General features: G+C 34.0%; 1 protein-coding gene across 3 annotated transcripts in view; it reads left to right on the forward strand.

Moving 5' to 3' along the window:
- The window catches only part of SUPT3H (SPT3 homolog, SAGA and STAGA complex component), a 464,602-nt gene that overhangs the window by 206,516 nt on the left and 233,577 nt on the right, over positions 1-24,509 (forward strand). For all 3 annotated transcript variants that reach the window (XR_012496623.2, XM_074333030.2, XM_074333029.2), the window contains exon 3: positions 8,836-8,920. Coding sequence is in view for 2 of the 3 variants with exons in the window: in XM_074333030.2 (XP_074189131.1) it covers positions 8,836-8,920 (85 nt within the window). In the remaining variant the exon portion in view is untranslated. The remainder of the gene's footprint in view (positions 1-8,835; positions 8,921-24,509) is intronic.

Genomic DNA, 24,509 nt, shown 5'->3' on the forward strand with positions numbered 1-24,509 from the left:
GCTTTTCTTATATCTTCAGACATTTACACGTATTTCGTGGAGTGTTACAAAATTCTAAAAATATTCTCAAAGTTCATTTAAATTATGTATGAATATATACCATAGGAAAGGTGTGGAGGAAATGGATGTTGAAAAATCAAGCAAGCAATGAGAAAAATGCCCATTGCTAGAGTAACTGTTGTCCTAGGTATTTCGATAATTTAATCATCACTTTGGCCTTTTCAGCCAATGTTATTGAATTCATTTCTTCCTTTGAAAAGCAGATAAAATCACGGAGTTACATGAAAGTTAGAGGTAATAAGAAATGAAGAGGAGGTGTAATTTGCATGTGTTTATGACTGTCTGATTGCCTTAAATGACTGATCATAGTCTAACTTCTTCACTTTTTTCCCCCCTTTGGACAGTGGGTAAGTCATTTTCAACAAATGTTAGGTAAGAATGAAATAGACGTATGAGGTCTGTGTTTGCATGTGCTGTCTAGTGCCAGGTTAGCTGACGAGAGTCGAGTCATGGCGCTAGCCTGCTATTCACTCTAATTCCAGTTAGGAAAAATTCCTGGGTAGTATAGTAATACCTGCCCCGTGAAAGTGTAATCAAATAAGTGGTTTGAAGAGAAAAGGGAAACTTTTCTTCTGGGACAGAGTCACCCAGGGCTTTCTTATGCCAAGCAGTAGTCACACAGTGTCCATTCCAAAGGAATGTCAATTACCTAAGGTAGAAAAACATCCAGAAAAACAGAAGTAATAAAAATTTTTAAAAAATGAAAAAAAAAGTAAGTAACTCCCAAGACCACAGCAATTACTTAACCACGGCATCCAGAAAAATTTAACCACATTAGAGTTTGTAGCCAGTGGTAAGTACTGAAAGCAACTCAGCATTCAAGAAGATGCACACATGGCCGTAAAGAAACGTCTCTTTGTCCTTTATATTTGGTTCCTGGATGCTTTATGAGCAGATCTGCTTGTGGGCCTTGTGTTCTTCGTGACTGGCCTGGCAGATTCTCTGTCATGGATTTTTACCAAACTTACCCCCTTGGCTTCTTTTTCAGAATCTTTTTTTCTGCCCAGCTTTTTTGAGGTATATTTGACAAATAAAATTGTCAGCTATTTACAAATAAAATTATAAGATACCTCAGTTTTATTGAGGTATAATTGACAATTTGTAAGATGTTTAAAATTGTAAGATATTTATTGTAAGGTATCTTACAATAAAATTGTATGACTTTATATACATATACATTGTGAAAGGATCTCTTTAATTAACAAATCCCTCTTATTAAAAATTAAGCAGTCCTTCTACTCTGTTCTTGATGAAGGCTTGGAAATTTGAAAACAAGTATTTTAGACCCCAAAGCGGACCTTGTTAAACATACTGAAAAAGAATAATTTAAAATCCTGTGAAAATATCCATAAGTACAAACCCGACTTTAGGGTTTATTTATTTATTTTTAATTTCTTTAAGAAGCAGTAGAATGTTTCTTAAGAAGTATTTCCATATACAGGACCAAGAATAAGTTGTAGCCTTATTGCCCTTTCTCCAATTGTTATTCTTTTATTTCATTTATGCATTTTAAAAACTTTATTTCTTTTTTATTTCATGATTGTTACCCAATTTACTCAATTTAGTAAGATTTAATTTTTGCAAGTTTTCTTACAAAAGTGATTTTTCTTAAAATACAATTTTCTTACAATTCTTGAAGACAACTTTTTAGGATTTAAGGATCATAGCTGCTTTCATAGGCCAAAATCAAATATCTGAAAAGGTACCTTTTTTTTGTTTAAATTGAGGTAAAATTGACATTTAACATTATATTAGTTTCAGGTGTACAAAATAATGATTCGATATTTGTATACATTGAGAAATGATCACTACATCAAGACTAGTTGTCTGTCAACCATACATAGCTACAAAAAAAAAAATGTTTTTCTCGTAATGAGAACTTTGAAGATCTACTCTCTCAGCAACTTTCAAGTAATCACTACAGTATCATTAACAGAAGTCACCATGCTATATGTTACATCCCCTTGACTTACTTATTTTATAACTAGAAGTTTGCATGTTTTGAGTCGCTTCACTCATTTCACACACAACCCCAACCACCTACCTGTTCTCTGTATCTGTGAAATTGGTGTGTTTTTTAGATTGCAAAATATAAGTGAGCTCATTGAGTATTTGTCCTTCTCTGTCTGACTTATTTCACTTAATGTAATGCCTTCCAGGCATAAACAAGTGGCAAATGGCAAGATATTATTCTTTTTATGGCTGAATAGTATTTGTGTGTGTGTGTGTGTGTGTGTGTGTGTGTGTGTAAATAACATATTCTTTATTCATTCATCCATCGATGGACACTTAGGTTGTTTCCATATCTTGGCAGTTATACATAAAGCTGCAGTGAACATGGGGGTGCATATGTCTTTTCAAACTAGTGTTTTCATTTTGTTCAAATAAACATCCAGAAGTGGGATTGCTGGATCCTATGGTGGTACTATTTTTAATTTTTTGAGGACCCTCCATTATTGTTTCCCATAGTGGTGCACCAATTTACATTTCCATCAACAGTGCACAGGGGTTCCCTTTTCTCCACATCTTCACCAGCATTTATTTCTTGTTTCTGATAATCGCTTCTAACAGGTTTGACGTGATTTCTCAATTTGGTTTTGATTTGCATTTCCCTTATGATTAGTGACATTGAGCATCTTTTCATGTACCTGTTGGATAGCTGTGTATCATCTTTGGAAAAATGTCAATTCAGAGTCTCTTCCAATTTTTAATTGGATTGTTTGGTTTGTTTGCTGTTGTGTCAATTCTTTATATATTTTGGAAATTAACCTCTTATCAGATATATTATTTGCAGGTATTTCTCCCATTCACTAGATTGCCTTTTCATTTTATTGATTGATTTTCTTTGCTTTGCAGAAACCTTTTAGTTGATGTAGTCCCGTCTGTTTATTTTTGCTTTTGTTGCCATTGCTTTTGGTGTCAGAAACAAAAAAAAATCTTTGCCATGACCAATGTTAAAGAGCTTTTCCACCTATATTTTCTTCTAGGAGTTTTATGATTTCAGGTCTTACATTCAAGTCTTTAATGCATTTTGAATTCATTTTTGTGTGTGGTGTAAGACAGTAGTCTGGTTTCATTCTTTTGCATGTGGCTGTCCAGTTTTCCCAACATCATTTATTGAAGAGACTGTCCTTTTTCCATTATATGACTGTATTCTTCCTTTTTTGTTGTTGTAACTTAATTGACCATATATGCATGGGTTTATATCTGGGCTCGGTATTCTGTTCCATTGATCTACGTGTCTGTTTTTATGCCAATACCATCCAGTTTTGATTACTATAGCTTTGTAATTGAAAAGGCATCTTTAAAATCATCTAACCCAATACTTTTCTTTTATTGTTGAGGAACTGAGGTACCCAGAAAAGTTACTTGCCCAAGGTCACAGTACTACTTAGCACTGTGGCAATAAGGACCAGGTCATGTAACTTCTAGTCTAACTTCTTTCCATCATGACTCATGGCCCCTTCTTTGTAGCTCATGGGCAGGATGCAGTGGGACTTTTTAGCTGCATTATTGTAATCTTCTAGTGGGTCCTGGCCATATGAACTGTATCTGATTTCCGGGCTCACTTCTCTGCCCCTCCCCCTTCACCTGGGTAGCTGCTCCTCATCCTCTGATTATCACGCACTTCATTCCCAACTTCACAGCATGGAAAAGAATTATCTCCAAATCAAGGAATAAACTCCCCACTTGCTGTTGGTTTCTCTATTTTAGAACCCCAGAACTGAAATATTAAGGATAATTGTTTGAAAGTAAATATACAAGTTTTATTCATTATTCATTCATTCCCTTCAAAGGCAATTTTCTGGCTTGTCCTTTGTGAAAAGTATGTCGTGACCTTTTAGTACCGTGTTTCCCCGAAAATAAAACCTAGCCGGACAATCAGTTCTAATGCATCTTTTGAAGCAAAAATTAATATAAGACTCGGTATTATATATTATATTATATTATATTATATTATATTATATTATATTATATTATATTATATTATATTATATTATAACCTGTCTTATAGTATAGTAAAATAAGACCGGGTCTTATATTAATTTTTGCTCCAAAAGATGCATTATAGCTGATTATCTGGCGAGGTCTTATTTTCAGGGAAACACAGTATTAATTAAGTGGATTTATTTGGTAAAGAATAATTTGGAAAATCCCATAGTCCCAGGCAAACTGGAGCAGTTGATAATGCTAATAACTCTCTCTCTCCCTCTCTCTCTCTCTAAACACACACACACATACACACACACCACACATACACACACATAGACACACAAACTGTGTGTGTGTATAAAACTGGAAATCAGAAAAAAGTTGTCTCATGTCAATAAATAAAACTACTTTTTGAAAAACTTTATTTTACCTCCTTTGAAATTTGTCTTTTGTGTTTATGCTATCTATATACTGTGCTTTTGTGCTAATATTATATATATGTGTAACATAAAAAGAGATAAATATATACATACTGCATGTGCTTGCTCACAAAGTTTTTTTTTCTTTTCTTTTTCTTTTCTACAGTTAAAGCCATTAAAAGAATTTAGGGTTGATTGCCTTTCATAGTTGGGATTAAATTTATGTAAGGAGTAGGGGTCAATGGATACATCATCAGATACATAAATTTACATAGGATTTAAGATTTTGGTAAATGAATAATGCGCTAAAACTTACAGAGACATTAAAAGTCTATCACCATATTTGGGAATCATCTTGGCATAAATCACTAACCAAAGATGTCCAATAGATACTCAGCATAGAGTAAGTTAGCAAATTTCCAGCACCTTCCTTCCTTTTTTTAAAAAAAAAAAACTTTTTAAAGCTGGTGATAGAAACTACTTGTTTTTTGAGAACACAGTGCCTGTAGTAATGTTCAGTGTGTATTTTTAAAAATGTGTTTTCTGTGTACTGGACATGTCTCTGTAACTGGTTCTTTTTTCTGTTTTATGCTGCACTTTCTGTTAATAGATATTTTTACTTTAATAGATGTCTATTTAAAGCCCCCCCCCCCCACATACACACACAATTTTAGACTTGTTGGGCATACACATAACACACAAATACTGAAAGGCTTAGTCATAAGTTCTGCGGCTCTTTGGGACAGTATTTTATGGTTCTTCAGCATGCAGCCTCCTGTATCTGAGGGTGCGTGGGGGAATGAGGATGTCACTTCACCTCATGAATGATCTTGCTGATTTCATCCTTTCATTATGCATTTGGCAAGGGGGTTGCAGAGTTAGCTGCCTCGTGCTCAGTGAGACATTTGATCTTGGGATTGACTAACACCACCTTGTTTAGGTCAAAGGGAGGGTATAAGTGGCTCTGCCATTGTCATCAAGTGGCGTCCAGCAGGATGGCTGGCTCTACACGTCCTAGTTGTGACCTCAGTTACCAAGTTGCTGTAGGAGACCAGGGAAGGGACAGCCTTTTAAGGAAATTTTCCTGAAAGACTTTTAGTGGAGGCTGGGGTTGCCCTATCGGGTTATCGGCATCCAGGAAGTATGTAGGGGTTGCGTATCAGACTGTATTGGTGGGGACTAGACCTAGGGCAAGTCAGTCAAGGCATCAGTGAGTGGTCAAGTCGGGCTGTAAGGGGAAAAAAAATCAAAAGATTTGTGCAAGTATCAATTACTCGGATTTTGTCTTGGAGTTAAAAATGTTATATACGTTGCAGAGCTAAAAGGAAGAGACTGGGGCTGGGTGTGGTGGTTTTTATTTCTATTTTCCGAAAACCACTAGGACAATATCTAGCTTTCTATGTGTGTGTGTGGAGGGGGGAAGACTGGCGTAACTGCTGTGAGCAAAAGTGGAATTAAAGCTGAAGTGTGAATAACCCTGAAAATTAAAATAATATTCTCATCAAATCCCATCCCAAGCTATATGTCTTTAGATGGCTTTAGACATGTTTATACTAATGATTACTTTTAGTTAAAGTGTTCTAAGTTCCCATTAAAGCTTGAGGGAAAGCTTGATAATTATTTGTATATTTTATTAACGTGGTTTTAAAATATTCTTTTTACTAGAGATATGAATTGAATCATTGCTTTATCTTTTAGTCATTTATTTCACTTTGTTAACTTGCTATTTTTTCTATAGTGAGATTTGGAGTAACTTAAAATAATGGATGGAAAACGGTTCAGGCAGTCCAAAGAAGTAAATACTGAAAAAATTTATCAGTGAACACAACAGAAGATTTTCGCTCTCTTTTTTTTTTCCTTTACATTAAAGTTTATTGGGGTGACAATTGTTAGTAAAGTTACATAGATTTCAGGTGTGCAATTCTGTATTACATTATCTATATCTCACATTGTGTGTTCACCACCCAGAGTCAGTTCTCTTTCCATCACCATATATTAGACCCCATTTACCCTCTTCTAGAGCCTCCCCTCCCCCTTTACCCTCTGGTAACCCCTAAACTATTGTCTATGTCTATGAGTTTTTGTTCTTTCAGTTGTTTGTCTTGTTCTTTTGTTGTTTTCGATTTATATACCACATATCAGTGAAATCATATGGTTCTCTACTTTTGCTGTCTGACTTATTTCGCTTAGCATTATAATCTCAAGATCCACCCACGTTGTCACAAATGGTCCTATTTCATCTTTGCTTATGGCAGAATAGTGTTCCATTGTGTATATGTACCACAACTTCTTTATCCATTCATCTATCGAAGGACATTTTGGTTGTTTCCATGTCTTGGCCTCCGTAAGTAAAGCTGCAAAGAACATTTGAGCACACTTGTCTTTATGGATAAATGTTTTCCGATTTTTTTGGGTAAATACCCAGGAGAGGGATTGCTGGGTCATAAGGTAATTCTATTCTTAAATTTTTGAGGAACATCCACACTGTCTTCCATAACGCTCCTACTAGTAATCAGTGTGTTAACAGTTTTAGTTTTGATGAAGTCCAGTTTATTTTTTTTTCTTTTGTTGCCTGTGCTTTTGGTGTCATACTTAAGAAACCATAGCCAAATCTAAGGTCAAAAAGATTTCCCCTTCTGTTTCATTCAAAGATTTTTATACTTTTAGCTCTTTAATTTAGGTCTTTGATCTGTTTTGAATTCATTCCCCCAAACGAATTATTGAAAAGACTGTCCTTTCTACATTAGGTGTTCTTCCCATATTTATTGAATATAAGTTGACCACATATGTGAGAATTTATTTTTCAGCTCTCTGTTCTATTCTATTTGTCTATTTGTCTGTCATCTCATGGCAGTGCCACATTTTTTCTCTTCACTGACAGCCTTGGGAGAGAGAGGCAGAGTGCCTCCTGTGGAATAAGTATTTTTCTAGTTCACACATTGAAGGTGTCACCATCTGAGTGTTCCTTTTCTCCACTTTATATTAGGTTCCTCACACTGACCTTCTGCCATGCTTGGGGGCGCAGCATTCTTGCCTATACCTTGAGTACTACGCTAGCTGAAATCCAGGCTGTAGGCTGCCATGAATAAACTTTGGCTGTAGCTCTCTTATCCTGAAGAACTGTATTTTCTCATCTTGTCCGACTTATGTTTTGTCTTCCCAACTGCTAGTGAAAGTATACTGTAAATACAAGTTTTTAATACAATATTGTGCATTTTCAAATTTTCTTTACCAGGAAGTGATTTTCTGTACATATCTAGTCCACCATATGAAAGTTGAGAATATGACTTTTAAGAACAGTTTTGTAATCCATTCTTAATCTTCTGCTTGCATATAATAGGAAATGATAATTTATGGCATTTACATAAATTTTTCTTAGCAACTTTTAATTATATTGTATGCTATTGTAATTTTCTATTTGATTGTTACATTAACTGTATTGGCAATATCAATATAGTAACATGATTTTCTGGTTGCCAATATTATGAAGTGGTTAATATTTTGTATTTTGAAACAGTACATGCCCTTAAAAATGACTATACAAATCAAGATATAGAATAAATAACACTGCATTTTTGGGGAAGTTTCAGCTTGTGTAGGACAGGTACAATTCTTTGTCCATAGAAAATTGTACATCCAGTGTGGAGGGTCCTCAAAAAATTAGGAATATAATTACTATATAATGACCTAGCAATTCCTCTCCTGGGTATCTACCCAAAAAATCTGAAAACATTTATCCATAAAGATATATGTGCTCCAGTGTTCATTGCAGCTTTCTTTACGGTGGTCAAGGCATGGAAATAACCAAAGTGTGCTTTGATAGATGAATGGATAAGGAAGTTGTGGTATATATACACAATGGAATACTATTCTGCCATAAGAAAATATGAAATAGTACCATTTGCGACAACATGGATGGATCTTGAAATTATTATGCTAAGAGAAATAAGTCAGACAGAAAAAGTGGAGAACCATATGATTTCACTGATCTATGGTATATAAAACTGGAAACAACAAAAGAACAAGACAAACAAATGAAGAAACAAAAACTCATAGACACAGATAATAGTTTAGTGGTTACCAGAAGGTAAGGGGGGAGGAGGGTGGTAGATGAGGGTAAAGGGGATCAAATATATGGTGATGAAAGGAGAACTGACTCTGGGTGGTGAACACACAATGTGATAAATATAGATGATGCATTACAGAATTGTACACATGAAGTCTATGTTACTTTACTAACAGTTATAACCCTAATAAACATTAATCAAAAAAAAGGAAGAAAATTGTACACCTACTCTTATTTGAGAGAACCATTTGTACTTTATTATTACATTAATATAATAAATATCATTCACCTTTTCCTTTCTCACTTTTACAGTCCATAATATTGATGTGATTAATTTTTTTTTTTTTCTTTGTGCAGGTTTTCTTTAGGTGATGCTAGGAGGCCTCTTCATGAAACAGCGGTTTTGGTGGAAGATGTGGTACACACTCAGTTAATCAATCTGGTAAGGGCATGCATAATCTTATTTGATACCTCTCATCTGTATTCTGCTTATGTTGGGATTACAACCCAACACTTTTTTTTAAAAGATTGTATTTACATTTGGAATTCTTTTTGTCACCTTATTGACAAATATTTTATTATTTATTGACAAATATATCAACCTATAACAAAATTTCACCAGTTTAAATGCATAATTCAATGAGTTTTGACAACTTATTGTCGTGTGACTATCAATACAATCATGATATAGAACATTTTCATCATCCAAAAAGTTCCCTTGTGCCACCTGTGTAAATCAGTTTTTTCACCCACTCCTTGACCCGTGATAACAGGTTTTCTAATCTGCTTTCTATTACTGTATAAGTAGAGGTTTTCCAGAACTCTTTCCAAACCTTTTTTATTTTGAATTTTAGACTTACAGAAATATTGCACAAATAGTACAGAGAATTCCTAGACACCTCATTTTCCTCTATTAACATCTGACGTAACCGTAGTACAATTACCAAAACCAGGAAATAACATTGGTACATTACTGTTAATAAAATTTTCAACCTTATTTGAATTTCATCAGTTTTCCCATCAATGGTCCTTTTCTGCTCCAAGAGCCAATCTAGGATAAAACACTGTAATTAGTTGTCATGTCTTTGTCATCTTCTCTGATATATGATAATTCCTCAGTCTTTCCTTGAGTTTCATGACCTTGTCACTTTTGAAAAGTACCAGGCTGTTGTTGTTTAGTAGAATGTTCTTCTTTTTGAATTGGTCTGATGTTTTCTTATGATTAGAATGTGACTATGCTTCTTTGGCAAGAATGCCATAGAAGTGATAGGTCTTTCTAAGTGTATCATATCAGAAGGTTCATGCTGTTGATATGTCTTATTTGTGATCTTAACCTTGACAACTTAGGTAAGGTGGTATATGCCAAATTTTTCCACTATAATAAAATTAGGTTGTTTTTTTTTTCCCCCATTTTTGTTGTTAATAAGTATCTTGGGAGAGAGATTAGGTTGGTGCAAAAGTAATTACGGTTTAAAAAGTTAATAGCAAAAACTGCAATTACTTTTTACACCTACCCAATATTTTGTGACTATGCAAATATTCTTTTTCTCTGAAATTTTTTGCCTATAAATTTTAACATTCATCAATGTATTTTGTCTGAGGCAGTTTTTATTGCGGTATTTGCCTAACAGTGGTTCTCTGTTTCCTTCTTTCCTTTTGTATTTTTTATTCCAGTCATCCTGAAAGGAATAGGATGCTTTATCACCATTTCTTAATTCAATTTTTAATGTATATATGTATAGAGTAATGTATATTTAGGATCATTATGCAGTAATATTATTTATTTTTGCTCAGGCTGTACCAGCATTGTCTGTTAGGAACTCTTTTATGTCCTTTCCCCATTTTCCTCTCAGGTTTTGTTCCTGTGTCAGGTATATGTCAGGGATATCAGTCCTTTGTTTGTGGTATATATTGATAATCTATTCTTGCAGTGTGTCAGTTACCTTTGGACTGGTTTTTTGTGGCCTATTTTGGGCATACAGGTATTTTTATTTTAACATAGTCAAATGCATCAATCATTTATTGCCTTTGGATTTTAAATCATAGTTAGACTTCATTATAACAAGTTTAAAGAGGAATTCATCCATATTGCTTTCTAGTACTTGTATGAGTTTTGTTTTTTAACATTTAGATCCCTAATCCATTTGTAGATTATTCTTGTTTTTGTGTGAGATATGCATTTAATCTTTTCCCAAATGACTACCCGGTTATACTATCACCATTTATTTAAAAGTCTATACTTTCCCTAATGATCTGAGTTGCCTCAGATCTAATAATCACATATTATTATCATATACTAATAATGCATTGGGGTATATTTCTGATTTGTAGTCTATACCAATGGTTAATTTATCTCTGCATGTGCTAACATGACATTTTTAATTATAAAGATTTCATAGTATATTTTAAAGATTGTTACAGCTAGCCTCACCTTGTAATTTTTCTTTTCTGATTCTGCTCCTGGCCATGCTTGTATGTGAATGTTGTTTTTCCATGTGAATGTTAGTATTAAATTTTGTAGGTCCATAAAATAGCTTGTAGGAATTTTTATTGAGATTGCATGAATTTATAAATTTAGAAAGAACTGCATCTTTAGAATGTTGAATCAATCTAAGAATATGGAATGTCTTTACATTTTTTCAACACTACTTTTGTGTCTTTCATGAGTGTTTTAACATTTTTATTCTAGGGGCTTCATATATTTCTTGCTAGATTTATTCCTAAGTGTAATCTTTTTTGTTGCTGTTACAAATGGGCTTTCTCTTATAATTACATCTGAAATTTACTGAAAACATCAGAAATTTACTGAAATACATAAATCTACAGATTCAAGAAGCTGAGCAAACTCCAAACAGAGCAAACTCAAAGAAATACATGTTCACACTGCTGAGCACTTAAGACATATGTAAATCTAAAAGCAGCCAGATTTATTACCATAGGAGAACAGTGATTTGAAAGAGAACAAAATTAGGGACCGTGGAGATTGAAAGGAAGTGGCACAAGAATTTTAAAGTACTGAATATAGAGTTCTCAGTCGGAGTTCTTTTCTTGGACTTCATGTTCACATGGCCTTTTTTTTTTTTTCTTTGTGTCTCCATGTGCCCACGCCACCCCTCCCCCAAGAACATCAGGTATTTACTGTGTACTGTTATTGTGATCATATGTATTAAAGCTATAAATGCTATTAATGTCACATTGCAGTGTGACAGCTTTTCCTTTAAAGAGTCATGTCTTTTAAAGGAATAAAAGGAAGTATAGATAAAAGGAAGTACATATAATCTTTCACATTTAGCCACATATTTACCATTTTCCATTCTGATCAATTGATACAGATCCGAGTGTACATTTAAATAATTTCCTTCAGCCTGAAGAATTCTAACCTTTTTTTTTTTTTGTAGCACAAGTGTGCCAATGATGAATTCTCTGAAGTTGTTTTTTTTTTTTTAATTAATCTAAACACATCTTTTCTCACTTTTATTCTTGAAATATATCTTTTCTGTATGAGGACTTCTAGTTGATAATCTCTTCCTTTTAGCTGTTCCATTATGCCACTCCAATGTTTATATTAGTTTCTGATGTCAGATCAGATGTTACTCACTTGTTCCCTTGTATAACCCTGTGTTGCCTTTCTCTGCCTGATTTCAAGATTTTCTCTTTATAATTGGGTCTCAGCAGATTGATGTGTCTGGGACTGATTTGCTTCATGATTACCTTGCTTGCAAGTTTGTTGTTTTTGTTGGATCTGTAAACTAATATTTTCCACCAATTACCAGAAATTTTCAGCCATTAATTACGTTCTGTGTTTTTCATTCTGGGATTTCAGTTACATGTGTTTTGGACCATTTGTTATTGTTTCAAAATCTTACAGTCTCTAAATTTTTCTACAAACTTCATTTCCCTCTGTTTTGTTTGACTTTCGTAGTTTCTTATTGATATCTTTAAGATTCTTCTGGAATCTTTAATCTGCTAATTGAGTCCATCTAGTGTATTTTTTCATTTAAGTAAGTATTTTCTGTTATACTATTTGAAAATGTTTCTCATTGGGTTGAAATACCCCTTTTTGAATTATGGAACATTTGACCATTTTTATATTCTTCAATTTCAAATATAGAAGTTGGAACTGTATTTGATGATGACTGTTACAATAGTATAAACAAGAAATAGCCTGTTTTTACTAGTGAAAGAACCTCTCATTACAATGTATGCTTACCTCTCCTTACCCATGCAATATTTGGATAATAATTTTCATCTCTATATGTGAGATTGACCTTGTCCATATGTCAATATGTGTGAAGTCGAATGAGAGCCCTTGCTAGAGAAAAGTCTTGCTTGTTTTCTTTTTGTCACATCCAGACATGTATCAGTGAATTCTTGAAAGGAAATGAAGGATAACCGATAAATGGTTAAAAAGAAGTTGGTCCTTTATTACTATCGCATATTATGCAGCCATTACAAATTGTGTGCATGTGTTTTATAGTTTCCATGTTCCTTTTGTAATACTCTATTCATTAAGACCAATTTTTTCCTTTACTTCTTTTTTCCATGTTTATTGAGATATAATTGACATAATGTTGTATAAGCTTCAGGTGTACAGCAAGGTGATTTGATACATGTTTATATTGTGAAGTGATTGCCACAGTAGGGTTGGTTAACATATCACTTACCTCACGTATTTAACATTTCTGTGCGTGTGTGTGTGGGAGATGAGAACATTTAATAGCTATACTCTTAGCAACTTTCACATGTGTAATACACTACTGTTATCTATATTCACCATTCACCAGAACTGATTCATCATATAATTGGAAATTTATCCCCCTTAACCACATTCTTCCATTTCTCCCCCCGCCTCCCCTGCCCAGCCTTTGGAAATCACCAGTCTACTCTGTCTCTATGAGTTTGTTTGTTTTCAGAACCTGCATATAGGATGTCATACAGTACATGTGTTCCTCTGACTTATTTCAATTAACATAGTGTTCTCAAGGTTTATCCATGTTGTTGCAAATGGCAGGAATTGCTTCTTTTTAGTGTCTGATAATAATCTGTCACACACACACACACACACACACACACACACACATTTTTTTTTTTTATCCAGACATCCGTGATCTACTCCTAGGTTGTTTCCATGTCTTGGCTTATTGTAGATAATGTTTTAATATACATGACGGGACAGATATCTCTTTTCATGATACCAACTTCATTTTTTTGGATATATAGGCATACCTTGGCAATATTGTAGGTTCAGTTCCAGAGCACAACCACAATAAAGTAAATATCACAATAAAGCAAGTCACACAAATTTTTTGGTTTTCCATTGCATATGAAAGTTATGTTTACACTATACTGTAGCCTGTTACAATAGCATTACGTCTTAAGAAAACAATGCATATACTTCGATGAAAAAAATGCTCTATGGCCAAAACATATTAATCATCATCTGACCCTTCAACAAGTTGTAGTCGAAGATCACAGATCATCATAACAAATATAATAATAATGAAAAGGTTTGAAATACTGCAGGAATTACCAAAATGTGGCACTGAGACATGAAGTTATTACAGCAAATGCTGTTGGACAAATGGTGCCCATAGACTTGCTTGACGCAGGGTTGCCACAAACCTTCAATTTGTAAAAAATGCAACATCTACGAGGCACAATAAAGTGAAATGCCATAAAACGAGGTATGCCTGTATACCCAGAAGTGGAATGGTGGGTCATAGGGTAGTTCTATTTTTAACTTTCTGAAGCATCTCCATACTGTTTTCCATAATGGCTGCACCAATTTACTTTACTACTAACAGCTCATAAGAGTTCCTTTTTCTCCATGTCCTTACCAGCACTTGTTATCTCATGTCTTTTTGATAATAGCCATTCTCACAGGTGTAGGGTGATATCTCATTGTGTTTTTGATTTGCATTTCCCTGATGATGAGTGATGCTGAGCATCTTTTCATGTCCCTGTGTCCATTTGTATATCTTTGGAAAATGTCTGTTTAGGTCCTTTTCCATTTTTTAAGTTTATCAACACTTTCATGTATATTTTATTTCATTATTATTAAATCTCAGTGAGGAAAGAAGAGAAGATATTATTACTCCTAATTTGAATGTGGAAGTAAAGAAAGAAGATTTCCCCAAAGTCCCAAGCTTATTAAGTGCTCGAGTTGGAACCAAAATTGAGGCTTTCTGAACCCCATCCTTGCAATTATTTTTTTATTATTCCTCTTTTTTTATGCTTTAGAGGTGTGTGAGATCCCTGTATATTTTGGATATTAATTCCTTATCAGATATATGGTTTGCTAATATTTTCCCTCATTCCATAGGTTGCCTTTTCATTTTATTGGTTGTTTTGTTGTACAACAACTTTTTAATTTCATATAGTCTCAGTTGTTTTTGCTTTTGTTACTTATGCTTTTAGTATCATATGCAAAAATCATTGCCAGTATGAATGTCAAGGAGGTTTTATCCTATTTTCTTCTAGGAATTTTAGTTTCAGGTCTTACATTTAACTCTTTAACCATTTTGAGTTAATTCTGTGAGTGATATAAGATAGGTGTCCAGTTTCACTCTGTTGCATGTGAATATTCAATTTTCTACATCATTTATCGAATACCCATTTATATGGGTATATTTTGGACATTTTTATTCTGTTTCACTGGTCTATGGGCCTGTTTTTATGTCAATACCATACGGTTTTGACTACTATAGCTTTGTAGTATAGTTTGAAATAACAAAGTGTGATTTTCAACCATTGATCTTCTTTTTCAAGATTGCTTTGGCTATTCAGCACCTTCTGTGATTCCATATGAATTTTAGCATTCCATGTGATTCCAAAGAATTTTCTATTTCTGTAAAAAGTTTCATTGGAATTTTGATAGGGATTACACTGAATCTATAGATGGCTTTTGGTAGTATGGACAGTTTAACACTATTAATTCCCCTGATCCATGGACACAGGATATCTTTCCATGTATTTGCGTCATCTTCAATTTCTTTCATCAATGTCTTAAAATTTTCAATGTAATGATACTCACCTTCTTGGTTTGATTACTCCCAAATATTTTATTTTTTTGATACTTCTTTAAATGTGATTGTATTCTTTGTTTCTCTTTCAGATAGTTCATTGATGGTATGTAGAAATGGGATTGATTTTTGTATGTTGACTTTGTATTATACAACTTTACTAAATTTGTTTTGTAGTTTTAACAGTTTTTTTGTTGGCGTCTTAAGTTTTCTACATATAACGTAATATCATCTGCAGAGACAATTTTACATCTTCCTTTATAATTTGGGTACTTTTAATTTCTTTTTCTTGCCTAATTTTTCTGGGTAGGACTTCCAGTACTATGTTGAATAACAGTGGTGAGAAAGGGCACACCCTTGTCTTGTTCCTGATCTTAGATGAAAAGCTTTCAATCTTTTATTGTTGAATATTATATTAGATAGTGGTTTGTCACATACGGAGTTTATTACACTGAGGTGTATTCCTTCTACACATAATTTATTGAGGGCTTTTATTATGAAAGTGTCTTGAATTCTGTGAAATGTTTTTTTCTGCATCTGTTATGATGATCATACGATTTTTATCCTTCTATTAATATCACACTTATTGAGTTGCCAATATTGAACCATCCATGCATCCCAAGAATAAATTCCACTTGATCATAGTGTACAATCCTTTTTATGTGCTGTTGAATTTGGTTTGCTGGTACTTTGTTGAGAATTTTTGCATCTATATTCATTAGATATGTTGGCCTGTTGTTTTCTTTTCTTGTCGTGTCCTTATCTGAATTTGGTATCAGTGTGATGCTGGCCTCATAAAATGAGTTTGATGTTCCCTCCTTTTCAGTATTTTTGGGCAGGTTTTAGGAGGAGTGCCATTAATTCTTCTTTAAATGTTTGGTAGAATTCACCAATGAAACTGATTGATCCTAATCTTTTCTTTTGGGGGGAGGTTTTTGCTTCAACTTCTTAGTCATTATTTTCTGTTCAGATTTTCTATCTTCATATTCAGTCTTGATAGGTTGTATGTTTCTAGTAATTTATTCATTTCATCTAGGTTATCCAATTTGTTTCCATGTAATTGTTCCTCGTATACTCTTACAATGGTTACAATGGTTTGTATTTTTGTGATGTGAGTTGTAACATTTCTTACTTCTTTTAAAATTTTGTTTACTTGAGTCCTCTCTTTTTTCTTGGTTAGTTTAGGTCCAGGTTGTTCAGTTTGTTTACCTATTCAAAAAAAAATCTTAGTGTCATTGATTTTTTTTCTTTCTCTTGAATTTTTAGTGTCTATTTCATTTATTTTTGTTCTAATCCTTTATTATTTCTTTCCTTCTGCTCTCTTTGGACTTAATTTGTTCTTTTCCAATTGCTTATAGTGTAAAGTTAGGTTGTTTGAGGCATTTTTTATTAATGTAGGTATTTATTGTTATAAACTTCCCTCTTAGAACTACTTTTCCTGCATCCCAAACGTTTGGATCTATTGTGATTTTGTTTCTGTTTGTCTCAGTATACTTTCTGTCTTCCCTTTTGATTTCTTCTTTGACCCACTGGTCATTTGGAAGAGGGCTGTTTAATTTTCACTATTTGTGAATTTTCCAGTTTTCCTCCTGTTACTGATTTCCAGTTCCATATCACTGGGGTCAGAAAAAATAGTTGTTGTGATTTTAGTCCGAGACAGGAGTGTTTTCTGCCAGATTCCTGTGCCAGCAGGACTACTTGCTGACTGCCACTGGGAGGGCCTGGAGCCCAGTCATAGGGCCCTTTCAGAATCTACAGATGGACCATGTTTGGGTACTTTACCTCCAGGGGCTTCTGGGTCATGGCCGAGACGGGTGTACATTTAGGGGATCATTTTAGCAACAGCTGCATATTATGTTATTTTGGAAATACTACAGTAAGACTGGTAATTAGACTAAATCTCTAAGTTTTCCTTACATCTTTTCTTTTGTCTTTGGTTTCTTTGACCTGTCATTCCCACCTGAGACCTGTGTCCTCTTATCCTACCCCTGATTCCTACCAAGTATATCAGCCCGGCCTACCTTCCGTTCCACAAGATTTCACCTAACTCTCCTCCCTTCCACCTGTTAGGTGGTGACTGTCTTAGGCCCCAGTTAACTCTTCTCCACTGGTTCTGCACGATTAAGAATATGTTAAAGAATGAAAATACATACAGGCATCCCCTGCTTTTCGACAGTTCACATTACGTCACTTCACTATTATGAAAGACCTACCTTTGTACCTGTTTTCTCTAACTGAAAGAAATCTGAAGAGGATGTTTTACAAAAACGGGCAAAAAGGAAAAAATAGTGTCCAGGGTTGGTTTTGCAGTGAACTGTTATAGAGGCAGCGACGCCCTGAGAAGGGAGGGTGGCATCGCCAAGCTCCTTCTGGGGAACTTCACTCAGCATCAGTGAATGTGTTGCTTTGTGATGCTGCTCATAATAACATCCTTTCAAGTTCCAAAACTGTCCTGAGTGCTAATGACTATGTAGCTGCTTTCATTTTCTACTCATTCAAAGTAAAATATCAGAAGAATCTTCATTTTACACGTAGAATAAAATTCTCATTCCATTTTAAAATTATATTGGATTTTCCCCATATTAATTTACCAGGCAAGTAGTAAGTTATTCAATCTCTTGTACTATGTTTTCATATCAGAACCATTTTTCAGTGTTATTCCAATAATCTTTAATTGTGAAATTAATAATAAATTTATATATATGAAGAATGATTGCTTAAATCTCCCATCTGGATTAGCCTGCATTGAGTTGTCCATTGCCTCCTTTTCCCCTCTGACTTCTAATGCTTTTTAATTTGGCAGTTAATCTCCCAGTAGCAGGAGCTTATGCTAGGTACTATTCAATCCTAATCACCACTTCTGTGAGGCGTCACTTATGCCACCTCAGTAATAGTTTATGAGTATGTTTTAAAATAGTAATAAAGTTTCCTGTACAGAACTTCAATTATAAGGGTTATCAAAATAGGACAAACTAATATAATTTGTGATTGCATAAAATAAAGGAAGTGGAGTTACCATGGGGACCTCATGAATCACAGATTGGAAACAGTCTTCTACCTAACTAAACATTCAGACTTTGTACTAAGTCACAGCATGGGAATGTAACTCAGCAAACCGGAACACACTCAGTGTTTATATGAATGCGATAAAGGAGTTCACAAATACCATCTGGGGAAAAAAATTTTGTCTGTTTTTTCTTTTGGGGGGGGGAGGGGGACAGTCCTAATGTGGAGTAAATGAAGTACTACATATTTGGCATAAACAGACTGAAAACTCACCCACTTTTCGGAATAGAAACACGTGTCCACATATGGAGCGATTCAAAATATACAAACACTGTGTGTCACTAAAAACTGATTACTTTTATTCATTTCTACTTATAACTTTCTTATGAATGTACTGTGGAAAATTAATTAATTATTTGGGGACAGCACTTATTTCTGATTGCGCTTAAAATTGTCTAATTAATCTTATATTCTCTCATATATTACTGCCTCATGCCTCAAGAAATACTATTTTATTTCTTTTTTAAAAAAGTAAAGTTTGTATTGCTATTAACAGATAGATATACAGTTTTAATACATTACATAAAATGGGCATATTCTAAGTAGCATGCCTCTAGCTACATTTTCCCTACCAATTACCCGGGGTAGTTTGCTACTGCATAAACTAGAAGACCAACCAGCAGGGAATTTCTAGTTCTTTTCCCACTTTTAGCATGTCTTTTTTTTGTTTTCTGTAATATATATCGTACTAATAGTCAACTCTTCAAGGTAAGAGAAGCTCAGAGTACAAATTATTTACAGTTCTGGTAAGTTATAAATAGTGTCTCAGGTTACTTGGTTTTCTTAGCAGAGGTATAAAACAGTATCTTCCCATTTTTCTTTTGTAATTTATTTTCGTCTTCCAGTTGCTTTTATTATTTAGGACATTGAAAATCTGGGGGGTGGTAGGTACAATTCACAGCAGTCCTTACCTTAGACTTCTTACCCGGAATTGGGGGCATCCCCATTCTTTTCCTCTTGTTTTAATTAAAATTTATTGAGGTAAGCATGGTCAACAAAACTACACAGGTTTCAAGTATACAATTCTATAATACATCTTCTATATATCACATTATGTGTTCACCACCCAGAGTCAGTTCTCCTTCCATCATCATATATTTGACCCCCTTTACCCTCTTCTACTAGCCTCCCTCCCCCGTTACCCTCTGGTAACCACTAAAGTGTTATCTGTGTCTATGAATTTTTCTTTCTTATTTGTTTGTCTTGTTGCTTTCAGTTTTATATCCCACATATCAGTGAAGTCCTATGGTTTTTGACTTTTTCTGTTCGACTTATTTCATTTAGCATAATAATCTCAAGATCCATCCCTGTTGTTGTAAATGGTAGTATTTCATCTTTTCTTATGGCAGAATAGTATTCCACTATGTATATATACCACAACTTCTTTATCAAAGGACACTTTATCTATTGAAGGACACTTTGGTTGTTTCCATGATATGGCCACTGTAAATAAAGCTGCAGTGAACATTGGAGCACATATATCTTTACGGGTAAATGTTTTCAGATTTTTTGGGTAGATACGCAGGAGAGGGATTTCTGGGTTATATGATAATTCTATTCTTAATTTTTTGAGGAACCTCCATACTGTTTTCCATAGTGGCTGTATCAATTTATATTCTCACTAATAGTGTATGAGGGTTCCTTTTTCTCCACAGCCTTTCCATCACTTACTATTAGTTATTGATGATAGCCATTCTAACAGGTGTGAGGTAGTATCTCATTGTGGTTTTGATTTGCATTTCCTTAATAGCTAGTGAAGTTTAGCACTTTTAGGTATATCTGTTGGCCATTTGTATGTCTTGTTGGGAGATGTTTCTGTTCATATCCTTTGCCCATTTTTTAATTGGATTGTTTGTCTTTTTGTTGTTGAGTTGTATGAGTTCCTTATATTTTTTTGGATATTAGCCCCTTATCGGAGGCGTTGTTTGTAAAGAGCTTGGTTGCCTCTTTGTTTTGTTGATTGTTCTTTTGCTGTGGAGAAGCTTTTTAGTTTGATATAGTCCCATTCATTTATTTTAGCTTTTACTTCCCTTGTCTTTGAGGTCAAATTCATAAAATCCTCTTTGAACCCACAGTCCATAAGTTTAGTACCTATGCTTTCTTCTATGCAGTTTATTGTTTCAGGTCTTCTGTTTAGATCTTTGATCCAGTTTGAGTTAATTTTGGCACATAGTCACCCCAACAAATTTTAATTAAAAGAATAAGGTTGCTTTGTTTGTCTTATGTTTACTAGGAACTTAATATTTTTAATTTTTTTTTCCATTTAAAAGCTAATGTATTAACTCTGTTTTTTTACTAAATAACTTTGGTGTTTTCTATCATGTTGGGTATAAAATAAAACTACTGCCTTTTCATTTAAATCAGAGATCAGGAAGTGATATACTTACTATTTTCAAATGTCTCACTTGTGGAAATAAAGAAAATACTGGAGTTCAGTTTTTTTTCCCCATAACATACCTAATTTTTTGTTCTCTTTTTATGCTAGTCAGGAAATGAAAGTTCCTTGTAAGTAACAAAGAAATTATTCATCTGTGTCAGTATTAAAGACTGAATGGCTACTCTCCAAAAGAGGGAATGATAATTACTAATTTTTTTTATTTACACTTGAGTTTTAAAACCAATTGTTTCTTTGTTTTAACTAAGTCTTTATGTTCGAATAATAAGCCACTTAGTAATCATTAATAACTGAAACTATGTTTGGACTTCAGAATGAATTTGAATGATGTTGTCAGGAATAGAATTCCTATTTTTAAATGTCAGATAAATTGCACCGAGTTTGCATTCATGCCAAGAAACCAAGGTTAGCCATAGGTATACATGAAATCGCTCTGATCAAGACATGTGGATTTCCATTTGGAGTATAAACAATGTTTCTTAAATATATACTGGAGAAAAGAGATGAAATAGAAGCTTGCGACTAGATTTTCATAGTCATCAAATTTCAAACTGAGGAATGTATATGTAATTCTGTCGGCTTCTGGAGGCATTGAAAATTTTAGAAAGTGACATAGTGAGGAAAGTAGATAGAATAATAATCTGGCTAATTTATGAGGTATGGTCAAATAATATGGTGAATGTTTAAATTAAAAAATTGTTCAGTAAAAGACACATTGCCATTAATTCTCCTTAAAATACCTCCCTCCCTTGCTTGGAACACACTTATATTATCCTTCTTGCCACTTTCTGAAGCAGTTCTGGAAGTCCTCTTTCATGAGTGTCTTTAGTTGCGCTGTCATGGCTGCCTCCATGTCCAGAATCATTTTGACTTTGGGGAAGAGCCAGAAGTCAAAGATCTAAACAGATCCAGTGAATAAGGTGGATGTGGACACACCGTAATGTTTTTATTTGACAGAAATTGCCGTACCAGGAGCTTTTCCATTGTGCTCACAAATATGATGAATGCCTCTGTCGAGTGCCATCCAACGGAAAGGCAGGATCTTCAATACGGGAAGCGGCGTGTCGAACCTTAGTACAGTGTGTGACAAGTTTCAGCTTGTTTGGTGCAGTCAGTCAGGTGTGAGCTACAGTTGAGAGAAAGTGTGTTGTAAAGTGTGCTGTAAAGCATCCTCCACCATGACAACGCTCCGTGTCACACATCGCTTCTGGTATACGGCAATTTCTGTCAAATAAAAACATTACGCTGTTTCCTCATCCACCTTATTCATTGGATCTGCCACCGTTTGACTTCAGGCTCTTCCCCAAAGTCAAAATGACCATGAAAGGTAAATGTTTTTAATTGATTCAGTACATCAAAGTAGCCATGATAGCGCAACTAAAGACACTCACGAAAGAGGACTTCCAGAACTGCTTCAGAAAGTGTCAAGGATGATGGGATAAATGTGTTTGAAGCAAGGGGGAATAGTTTGAGGGGGATTAATGGCAATGTGTCTTTTACTATAATAAATTTTTTATTTATTTAAACATTCACCATATTGTTTGATCACACCTTGTATACACTGTGTTTCCCCGCAAATAAGATCTAGCCAGACCATCAGTTCTAATGCGTCTTTTGGAGCAAAAATTAATATAAGACCCGGTCTTATTTTAATATAGTATAAGACTGGATTTTGTATAATATAATATAATATAATATAGCATAATACCTTGTCTAATATAATATAATACTGGGTGTTATATTAATTTTTGCTCCAAAAGTTGCATTATAGTTGATGACCTGGCTAGGTCTTATTTTCAGGGAAACACAGTAGGATAGTGAAAGATTCATAGTGCTAGTTCTTGAGGTGTCTGTTTAGAGCAATTATATTGAAATATTTAGGGAAGAGATACTACCAGCTTTAAGTTGGATGATGACAGGTTCTGATCGATATTTTACTATTTGTAAACAATAGTGTATTATGGGTATAAATCCTATAAGCAAGAATAAACACATTTAAAGTGCTATAACAATTAAATCTAACATGACAGCTCTGAGTGTTTAGCTAGGTCAAAAACTGATAGAAGTACTGAGTTGTCAGTACATTTAATGTACCAGTTTGACATACTGGTTACTGTTGCAAAAACCACAAAACCTTGTGAACCATCAGTTGGGAAATGCTAGTAGTATGGAAGGTTTTTAGTGACAGACATACCTGGTTTTGAATCTTGGCTTCATAACTTGCTTAGTAAAGCAACATGAAGAAATTTCTTAATCTCTCTGAGTTTTGGTTTCCTCATCTGTAGGAGTTTACCTACCTCGTAGCCATAAATTAATGTATAGAGATGACCTAATACTGATTACACTATCTTTCAGTGAAAACATGATTTAATTAATGACAGCCAAATATTTAAATCATATAGCTATACATTTAGAACAACATAGTATCAAGGGCAAAGATACAAAAGAGCCAGAAAGAGAGTTTAAAGAGTCATATGCACTTTCTGTCCATGAATTGTTTCCATTTTGTTTGTTCATTTATTTTGTTTTTTAAAATCTACATATAAGTTAAGTCATATGGTATTTGTCTTTCTCTGTCTGACTTATTGGTGATCACTACATGGGATGGTGTTCAGGGGATAGACGAAAAAAGGTGAAAAGGATTAAGTACAAATTGGCAGTTATAAAAATAGTCATGGGAATGTGAAATACATGATAGGGAATATAGTTAATAATATTGTAGTAACTATCATGTCAGATGGGTACTAGGCTTACCAGGGTGATCACTTCGTGAGGTATATTAATGTCTAATCACTGTTGTGTATACATGAAACTATTATAATATTGTATGTCAACTGTATTTGAAAAATATTTTAAAAATACATGGAGGCAAAAAATGAAATCCCTAAGTAAAAAAGAGAAAGTCATATGCTGTATGTATTTCTAGGGCCACTTTACTGCCATTGAATGTCACCCATCACACTGTATTTCTCCTACTATGTTTCTCTGAAAATAAGACCTAGCCAGACCATCAGCTCTAATGCGTCTTTTGAAGCAAAAATTAATGTAAGACCCAGTCTTATTTTACTATAATATAAGACCGGATCTTATATAATATAATATAATATAAGATCAGGTCTTACATTAATTTTTGCTCCAGAAGACTCATTAGAGGTGATCCGGCTAGGTCTTATTTTCGGGGAAACAATACTACTACTTCTCATTCCTGATATGATTAGAGATCTCAATATTCTTAGATATCAGTTTAGAAACTTTATTATATGTGAATTTCCCTGATCCTTTCCTGTCTGTTCCCATCTGTCTTTATGTCCCTGAGAAGAAACTTGCAGACGCAAAGCAGTCTAAATTGCCTTCGTTAATTTGTTTCAGTCCTGGGTTTTGAAAGGTTTTCCATAACCTTCATAGTTTCTTATATTGTGACTATAATTTGAATAGAACTTTATCAGTGAAACAAGGACACAGTGTTGACTAAAAGCATTTGTTTTTCTCCAGCAAATCTTTGACTCTTCTCCTAAATGATTTTTTGAGTCTCATCATTTTGTATTTTA

Source organism: Rhinolophus sinicus, chromosome 2 (genome assembly GCF_057876585.1).
Source record: "Rhinolophus sinicus isolate RSI-liver-muscle chromosome 2, RSI-T2T, whole genome shotgun sequence".
Lineage (NCBI taxonomy): Eukaryota > Metazoa > Chordata > Mammalia > Chiroptera > Rhinolophidae > Rhinolophus > Rhinolophus sinicus.